This window comes from Argentina silus (genome assembly GCF_951799395.1).
Source record: "Argentina silus genome assembly, chromosome: 16".
In the NCBI taxonomy this organism is placed as follows: domain Eukaryota; kingdom Metazoa; phylum Chordata; class Actinopteri; order Argentiniformes; family Argentinidae; genus Argentina; species Argentina silus.
The window spans coordinates 16,527,834-16,537,940 of NC_139670.1; the positions used below are offsets into that span (position 1 = coordinate 16,527,834).

The 10,107-nt window shown below is 47.5% G+C and overlaps 1 protein-coding gene across 1 annotated transcript in view; it reads left to right on the plus strand.

The window, feature by feature from the left end:
• bicc1 (BicC family RNA binding protein 1) overlaps nt 1-10,107 on the plus strand; it is a 50,412-nt gene that overhangs the window by 24,122 nt on the left and 16,183 nt on the right. The window contains exons 6-9 of the mRNA XM_083687363.1: nt 582-635; nt 5,810-5,998; nt 7,180-7,431; nt 9,185-9,316. Of these exons, the coding sequence (XP_083543489.1) occupies nt 582-635; nt 5,810-5,998; nt 7,180-7,431; nt 9,185-9,316 (627 nt within the window). The remainder of the gene's footprint in view (nt 1-581; nt 636-5,809; nt 5,999-7,179; nt 7,432-9,184; nt 9,317-10,107) is intronic.

The window sequence follows — 10,107 nt, forward strand, 5'->3', positions numbered from 1 at the left end:
TTTCTGATTGATATGGACAGGGGAGTGAAAGTGAGCATATCTTTTAGAAACGGCTGGGAGTACTGGCAGATGGGAGTCTGGTGTAATTGGATGTGAGTTATGTTTCCGCACTTGACGAAGCGGGGGATGTAAAAAAATTGAGCAACGACACAGTCCTTCCTCCCCCCCACACACACACGCACACACAGGGGCAGTCACCAGACACCTTTAGCCTGGCTGCTGTTGACTACTTGTTGACAGGTACTGTACCAGGAGCCCACAGCAGACAGTGTGAAAAAACGTTTGGTACCAGTTAGCCCCAATCACACTGATTATGTAAGTAAAAACTCTCATGTGTGTGTAGACTTTTCCAGACAAGTGATGATGAACCTGGCTGGTGGCTGTGTTTATATACTGGCTGAAATGTATATTTCATCTGAAAATGGGGAGCTGTTGGCGTTGAAAAAGATATGAAACAAAGTAGTAATCCGTTCTCTCTGTCTGTCTGTCTGTCTGTCTGTCTGTCTGTCTCTCTGTCTGTCTGTCTCTCTGTCTCTCTGTCTCTCTGTCTGTCTGTCTGTTTTCTCTCTCTCTCTCACCAGGTTTCCATCGCTGGCCAACCAGGGGGTGTGGAAGCAGCCAGAGCCAAAATCAGGGTAACTGACTCAACATCACATCGTGATAAAATTCCTTGCATTCGGCTTCATTGCTTTTTTGCATTCATTCCTCAGCAACAGAGCCTGTGAACATAGCCTTGGTCTGAGGTGGCGGGGAAGTAAGGGAGTAAGGCATGAATAGTTTTCAGCTTTATCACAGCAGTGAGTTTATACGGGCAAACATGATTATTCATGGCCCACCACCACTACATTTTTGTAGTGTTTATGCACTTATTGAACCCCCCGCGTCTCGGTCACCATGACAACATAACAAACGCTATCCCTCCCTCCCTACCTGGCTGGCAGCAACTGTTTGTGTGTGTGTGTGTGCGTATGTGTGTGCGAGCGTTCGTGTGTGTGTGTGTGTGTGTGTGTGTGTGCGTGCGTGTGTGTGTGCGTGCGTGCATGTGTGTGCGTACGTGTGTGTGTGTGTGTGTGTGTGTGTGTGTGTGTGTGTGTGTGTGTGTAGCCCAGTGGTTGACCCAGCTGTGGTGCCCCCTGCTGCTGATCTTCATCCTGAAAGTTTCTCATGACTCATGCAACTTGAATGCTTTTTTTTAATGCTTTTTGTTTTTAATTTCATTTAACCCTAACCCTCTGAATCATCCCCCCCCCTTGTTATCATAGTTATATAACATGAATAACTTCTAGCTAACAACAATGTGAAATCATAGTGAGCGAACCATAGCCCATCCATGGAGGAATCAAGAGAGGCCCATGGTTTTATGGCAGAGGCTTTTGACTACCTAGTCAGCCCATGCGTTCTTAGACAGAGTTCTCGGGTTCTTTGACAAAGCTGGTTCTCGACAAGCCAACGTTTATAATTTTGATGTGGAACACATGGTGCCGATCAAACAAGCGCATAAGCTTAGCGTTTGGCCCTCTGACTGTGGTATCCTGGCTGTTTGGATGGGTGTTGCCGCCTCACTCGTGCGATCCGGGCCGTGTCCAGACTCTGCTCGGGTTTCACCAGCGCCAGGACTCCACGCACACGTGCTTCCTCTCCGAGGAGAACCAAGAAAAACAAGCAGGAGAGTGTGTGTGTGTCTGTGTGTGTGTGTGTGTCTGTGTGTGTGTGTCTGTGTGTGTGTGTGTGTGTGTGTGTGTGTGTGTGTGTGTGCCTGTATGTGTGCTAGCTGTAGCTGCCCTCCCCCTCTCTGTCTGATCTGCTCAGGGACCCGGGCGCAATTAGGTCTGTGCTGCTCTCACAACCAAAAAAAGAAAGGAGTTCCAAAAATCATAGGACTTTGCCATTGTTTTAGCAAGCAATTTGTTCAAATGAGCACCTTCGGAAAAGCCATGCCCTGGTCTGTGGGTCCAAAGTATATAAAGCCCCAGACGAGTAGTGAGGATTGAGGTGGAAGTCGAGGGGAGTGTGGACATGCAGCAGGCAGGCCGGCTCTCTCTTCTCACCCTCTCCCTCTCGCGTGACCACTTTGGAGGTGCTGCTGGAAATTCCATCCCCAACCACTTTAGTTGTTTCCATTTCTTCCTTTCGGGACTTTTTTTTTTTTTACAAAGGAGGAATTCCAGTCAGTTCGGCATGGTCTCATATTTCTGAACTACTGCCACCTCGTGGACAGAGGAGGAATATAAATCTGGAATGAGTGAAGGACGCCCCTCTCTTCACTCAATGCAATGACAACGGTATTGTAGCCTACCATGGATTCCACAATATTTTTCTTTTCATCCACGCTGATATTGGTTGCAATCGCAATGTCGCGTGGACATATTCTCTCATAAAAGAACAGGGTTACACTGACAGACCGGTTTTATGAAAGCCCACACTGTATTTACACACTGCCATTTATATGAAGTATTTCTGTGTGTGAAGGTTCAGTCTTAACAGTTTTGGGAGAGAGTTATCTGGGGTCTGTTCAGTGTTATTGAACATTTCATTGTGTAGAACAAATGGCTCTCTGTCATGTACAATATGAATATACACACACTGAACACTTTATTAGGAACACCTGTACACCTTCTCATGGCGGAGGTGGTGTAATGGTGTGAGGAATGTTTTCTTGGCACACTTTGGGCCTGTTAATAGCGATCAATCATCGCTTGAATGCCACAGCCTATTTGAGTATTGTAGCTGACCATGTGCATCCCTTCATGGCCACAATTTACCCATCTTCTAATGGCTACTTCCAGCATGATAATACACCATGTCACAAAGACAAAGTCGTCTCAAACTGGTTTCATGAACATGCCAATGAGTTCAGTGTTTTTCAGCGGCCATCCCAGTCAATGGATCGGAATCCAATAGAACACCTTTGGGATGTGGTAGAACAGGAGATTCACAGCTTGTAAGTGCACCTGAACAATCTGCAGGAATTGCGTGATCCAATCATGTCATCATGGACCAGAATCTCAAAGGAATGTTTCCAACATCTTGTGGAATCAATGTCACGAAGAATTGAGGCTGTTTTGAGAGCAAAGGGAGGCCCTACCCAGTATTAGTATAGTGTTCCTAATAAAGTGTTCAGTGAGTGTACAATCCATCTTTATTGGTAAATTCAGTGGAAAGTACTGTATTGAGCTGTCAGTACCCAACCCGAGACACACACACATGCAGTACACATGTATACACATGCATCACACGGAAGCCTGCGTTAGTTATTGCCCCTATAACATTGTACATAAGCGCCCTTCATATGAAGTACATTCATATGAATGTACAGGGAGCTTGTTGCCTGCAAACTCTTCTTGGATGTATGCCAGGGGAGGCTGGTGGAGGCGGAAATCTGAGGACAGGCTCATCGTAAAGCATGGAATGGAATGAGGAACGGTGTCAAACACACCTGTTCGATACCATTCCTCATTCCATGCCATGCACTACAATGAGCCCGTCTTCCAATTTCTACCACCACCAGCCTCCCCTGGTGTCCCTGATGTGGAAAGAGTACAGTACAGCAGATTGGCTTTGCTGCGCAGGCTTGATTCCTGAGTGAGATTAGGCAGTTTAAAAATTAGCCACGCATTCTTCCCTGAGCAGATTTCATTCCTGCGGTATGAGTCAGAACCATATTATACGAGTTCCTGTTGATGTGTGGTCTGAGTAAATACCCACTAGGTACGAGACATAACGATTATTGATTATTCAAGAGGTCAACGTGAGGCTAAGATGTCTGGTCTCTTTGTTTATAAAACAAACTGATCCAATTCTGTGAAATGTATGTGTAAGTCGAAAAAATAAAGTCTCTGTATTTTTAGTAACACACTGATCTGCTCAAATATTTTGAGCCCACAAGGTGCACCTCCTAGTTTGTGTTAAAACATGTGTTAAAACTTGTGTTAGAGGGTTGCTATTGTATAGAGAATTATCCTCGGTCTACCAGACTATGTTTGTTTCTTACTTTACTTCAAAAAAGGCGGTTGCCATAGAGATTGATCGGACCAGGGGTTTTGTATCCTTAACCTCGGCCCGTTGGATATTGCCTGAATCCAACGTCATGTTTCCCATAATTTCTGAAGAAAGCCTCCCTTTTTTAAGGAGGGGTGTCTGCAGCACTCACCACATCTAAGCGTTCGCAATGTCTTTCATTTCTGCCTTGGACACACAACGTAAACATACGCTTGCAGGCCACAGCCAGAGACCATATGGGTCTGATCATGGTTACATTTTTGGGGGCACTGCGACTGTACGATCTGTTTAGCCTTTTTCTATTGGCCAGCAAATCTACCAGAGCCCACATAGGACATAAATCACGGCCAAGTGATTGTAGCTCACGGTGAAGTTTATGTTCGTAGTTGTGTGTGCTCTGTGAGTTGTTTCGTAAACCCCCTCATCAGTCATGTGCTGCGACTGCTGTTATTGTAGTGATTTCTGCTGTGGGCCTAAATGGCTGCTCTGAGACCTCTTCCTGTGGCCTGCATGGCGAAAGCTCATAGATGCCCTGTGCAGTGACATAGGGAGATTTCTAACCGTACAGAACAGCACGATTAAGAAGAAGAGGTTTTGATTCCTTTCCTCATTCCTCCAATTTCTACCTCTACCTCTAAGTAAGTAGGCCTTGTGCAAGCTACAATAGCCCATATACATTCACTTTATGAGGAACACTATACTAATACTGGGTAGGGCCTCCCTTTACTCTCAAAACAGCCTAAATTCTTCATGGCATTGATTCCACAATATGTTGGAAACATTTCTTTGAGATTCTGGTCCATGATGACATGATTGCATCACGCAATTTCTGCAGATTTTTCAGGTGCACTTTCAAGCTGTGAATCTCCTGTTCTACCACATCCCAAAGGTGTTCTATTGGATTCAGATCCGGTGACTGGGAAGGCCACTGAAGAACACTGAACTCATTGTCATTTTCATGACTTTAGCTTTGTGACATGGTGCATTATCATGCTGGAAGTAGCCATTAGAAGATGGGTAAATTGTGGCATTGAAGGGATACGCATGGTCAGTAACAATACTCAAATAGGCTGTGGCATTCAAGTGATGATTGATTGGTATTAATGGGCCCAAAGTGTGCCAAGAAAACATTCCCCACACCATTACACCACCTCCACCCGCTGGACAGGATTGCTAGATAGCCATCTCTCTGGTTCATCTAACTTATTGCTTGCACTGTGGCTTTGTGTGTTAAGGTCCTCCATTCCACTAATGTCCTGGACTGAAAGGTCGGTGGCTGTATCCTGAGTCGCCTCCTGTCCTTTTGTCTCGTCCTCACTTATTGGTCCCGATGGTTTAGTCCAGCGAGGAGGGAGGGTTCATAAAGACAACGGTGTCTGTCCAGTTCTCTCCCTGCTTAACTCTCTCTCTCACTTTCTCTCTGTCTGTCTCACTTTAACTGTCTGTCTGTCTGTCTGTGTGTGTCTCTCTCTCTCTCTCTCTCTCTCTCTCTCTCTCTCTCTATGGGGTTGGTGGCTGCTTGCCCGAGGGTGGAGCATGTGTACTACCACCTGGTAGTGGAATGTTCCGGTGTCTGTGCGCACCTGTGGCCTGGAGGATGTTTCTGTATGCTGTGGGTGATGTTTGTTGGTGGTCTGGTGCTGAACTTTGAACCCTGTTCTTTCCTTAAAGGGATGATAACGATGTCCTGAGTGGGTTAGTTGTCAGGAATTGCATTGTATTGTACTGACCCAATAAAGGGGATTTCAAATTAAATGTTCTCTCTCTCTCTCTCCCTCCTCCCCTCCCCTTCTCCTCCTCCTCCTCCCAGGAGTTGCTCCCCCTGGTCCTGATGTTTGAGCTGCCCGTGATGGTCCAGCTGAACCCTGACCCAGGCTCCCCCGCCATCCAGCACATCTCCCAGACCTACAACATCTCTGTGTCCTTCAAGCAGCGCTGCCGGCTCTACGGAGCCACGGGAGTGGTCCGGGGGTCCCAGAACAACGCCGCCGCCGTCAAGGTCCGTCCACCTTTTATATGGTTTATAACTCTAGATGCTGGTTGGATATGATGAGTGATGCGCTAATGCTAATGCTAACGCTAACGACGCTAGTGTAGCCTAACAGGTAGAGGTAGATAAACGTCACGTTTCATTCGTCAGCACCTCGCCTCGGGCACGCATTCTTTATCCCTTTTATACTTGAGAAAAAAGAGTTGGCCACTTTCATTTTGATGAACTAGTCACCATATAAAGAAGGAGCATAAACTGTTGTTTATAAATGAGAATAAACTCATAAAAGCGTTTTTTTTTTTGCTTGACTGCGTCTCTTGCGTACAACACACTCTCCGACAGTCCCTTTTCCCCGAAACCCTCGAAGGAAAGCCACTGTAACTTCCCTCTACATGTAGCTGTCTCTTTCTCTGTCCTTAGAGAGAAAAGCATGCATGAGCAATTTTTGCATGCTTTTGGACGGCCTTTGGGTTTCAGGGGGGAGAGACTTGAGGGTTTGAGGGTGAGAATTGGGCCTGGAGCCTCCTGTGTCGTGTCGTGTGTCGTCGTCGTCCCCCCCCCCCCCCCCGATCCTCCACATCCTCTGGCCTTAGCCTAGGGGCCTTGGTCTGTCTCCTTGCTGACAGAGAGGGAGGGAGGAGGGGGGGGGGGGGGGGGGGGGGAGGGGGGACCGGAGCCGGGCTGTGGGTTACTGCAGTATGCCTGGTATGCACTGAGAGCCCTGGCCAGGCTCGGGGAAGAGGAGGATATCATGCCAAAACCACTCGCAATAACAGCTCCTTTCTCATGGAGAGTCAGACACACTAGAAACGCCAGAGAACGAGGTCGCTGTGAAGGCCAACGGAGTGGGAAAGATTGTGTACTGTACTATTGACACCCCGTGTTGAATGACCCCCGGGGGGCCCGGTGGAGAACACGTCCGCCTTTTGTTAGACATGCAATTGAGCTTTCACCTCAGTAGTCATCTAGCTGACCGATAGTCTCATCTAGCTGTCAGTATGGTAAACCTGTTCCCTGCTGTGATGTAGAGTGTGTGTGGTGTGTGAGTGGTGTGTGTGCGTGCGTGTGTGTGCGTGTGCGTGCGTGTGCGCGTGCGTGCGTGTGCACATGCTTATGTGCCCATGCTTATGTGTGGATTCATTCATTTGTACATGTGTGTGTGTGCTTGTGTGTGTCTTTCCCCTTTCCAGAGGGGCACGGCCATGTTGCTGGATCACCTGGCGGGGAGCCTGGCCAGCGCCATCACGGTCAGCGTCCAGCTGGACATCGCCCCCCAGCACCACCTCTTCATGATGGGCCGCAGCGGCAGCAACATCAAGCACATCATGCAGAGGACCGGCGCCCAGGTCCACTTCCCCGACCCCAACAACCCCCAGAGGAAGTCGACGGTCTACGTCCAAGGCACCATCGACAACGTGTGTCTGGCCAGGCAGTACCTCATGGTAAGAGTCTCAGGATGAATCGTTAAAAAGAAGAGAATATGTTCTCGGTCAACTTGACCCGGTGCAATATGGTTAAGATAAAATAGGAAATGAAAAGTTGTGATTTTATGGTCACGGAAAATCCCATTGCACATCTGCAGTAAGGTTTAGTCTTGGGTTCCTGGATAGATTTCCCCAATATGTTGTTAGGGTGCAAGGAAAATCCCTCAAGTTTAATACTTTAAATAAAAGAAGACACGACGTTCGATTCTGGAGTCAACCAAGGTTTACCGTTTATTACAGGTGTGCAGGAGAGAGTCAGAGTGTCATCTTATATTCACGACCATGGCCACCTAATCATCATCTCTTGCTCCCAAATTGACTCGCTCAACCCCTCTCCTCTCCTGTGCAACTCTTCCCCAGGCCACTGCTGTCCCCCACTGCCCCAGTCAACTGAAACGGTCAATCAACTGAAAAAAAACAAACAAATTAAATCATCTAGACACCCTCATATTTTCATCTTGTCCGGATCCTTTCCTAAAGCCATAACAGAAAATAGCACAACCAGCCACGACTCTTCGAAAGTCCCTGATTCCCATTGTTTGGTGGGTCCACTCCAAATCCCTGGCCCGGGGCCAGAGGAGAGAGAGAGAGAGGAATATAAAATTGTGGGGGTAAGAAGAGAGAGAGACAGAGAATTGTATAAACACAGGATCTACGCCTGGAACACACAAGTGGAGAGAGAACATTCCCTGTTGCTGTAGGAAAACAAAGTAATTACAATGCGTAGATGGCTGTCTTCCCCGCAGTTATGTAGCCCTCATTGAGGGAGAGAGACATGGGGGGGGAGGGTGTGTGTGTGTGTGTGTGTGTGTGTGTGTGTGTGTGTGTGTGTGTGCGTGTGTGTGTATGTGCGTGTGTGTGTGTGCGTGTGCGTGTGCGTGTGTGTGTGTGTGTGTGTGTGTGTGAGAGAGAGAGAGAGATGACTCCACTGTCCTTAGGCAGGCTGCCCAATTCACGGTCCTGGAGATTGACCACACCACACCACCATAACCACAGTCTAAGTGAAACATTTATATACAGTACGACCGCCATTTCAAGCCACTTAGAGGTGGTAGTTTATTTATTCTGTACGTCCAAAAGAATGCATCTATGGCACGATGAAGTCTGATTACACTGAATTCATTTAAATCCAGTAAGTATTCAACTTGAGGGTGAAGAGAGTTTTGAGGCCATTCGCAGCATCCTGAGTAGGCTACAGTGTATGCAGGTGAGGCGGCGGAGGCTGGTGGAGGTAGAAATCGGAGGACGGCCTCATTGTAATGCATGGAACGGAGTGAGGAATGGTATCCACCACCGGCTTCCCCTCAGGTTGGAGGCTAGCCTGGTCGTTGAGCTTTCTCAGAGGAAAAAGACGTCAGAACCATTGAACGTGATGAGCTTACCTTTGGCATACCTGCACTGGCTTGTTGCTTTTTTACTTTCCTAAATGAAATGATGGATCGCCATGAAACGACTGTGGCTTTGCTGCTTTAGGACGGGGGCCAAGTCATTCCTGAAGCACCCGGGCAGGAATAATTGAATGATTTACTTTCGAACTATAGAGTGGAACCTGTCTCTATGTGAGTGTGTGCCTGTGTCTGCATTTCTTTGAGTTTATGTGTGTTCAGTCATTACTTCACTGTGTGTGTGTGTGTGTGTGTGTGTGTGTGTGTGTGTGTGTGTGTGTGTGTGTGTGTGTGTGTGTGTGTGTGTGTGTGTGCCCCCCCTCCAGGGCTGTCTGCCGCTCGTTCTGATGTTCGACATCAAAGAGGACATGGATGTGGAGCCGCAGTGCATCACCACTCTGATGGAGCAGCTGGACGTGTTTATTAGTGTCAAACCTAAACCCAAACAACCCAGCAAGGTATACACACACACACACGCGCGCAAACAAACACACACACACACACACACACACACTCTCTCTCTCTCTCTCTCTCTCTCTCTCTCTCTGGTACGCACGCACCACGCACACACACACACACACACACACACACACACACACACACACACACACACACATACACACACACTCTCTCCCTGGCATGCACACACACACACACACAGACACTTAAAACCCAAGGCCATTCTAGAGTTGACACAGTATACCTCTGTGGTTCATGTTCAACTGTAGACTTTAATTTTCACATCATTTGAATGACTATAAATCTAGCCCAACAGTAGTCGTAGGATTGGATCAATTTATTGCCCTACTTTGTATGGACATGGGAACAAACTCTCTTTGCCATGGATCTGTTTCTCTACGAAGACACCTTCTACCCTTGTTTGAATTGGCATGTTTTCTCCCTGAGTCTTACGGAATAGAATGAAACCTTTTGTGAGCTTTTCCATGTTTTTTTGGCGCCATTATTTCTGTGATTCATGGCCTTTTACGTCCTTGACATTTAAAAGCAATAGATTCTGAAGGTCGTACACTCTTGTGTGTACTGTTGTTCTAAAAAACCTGTGCTATCTTAGTCTGTACCCTGAGGCCGGTGGAGGTAGAAATGGGAGGACGGGTTCTTTGTCATGCGCGGAATGGTATCAAACACGTGTGCATTCAAATGAGCCCGCCCTCCCATGTCTACCTCCACCAGCCTCCCTTGTGTCGCACAGGTGGCTTATGAGACTACTCTGCCCGGTGCACCTCATCAC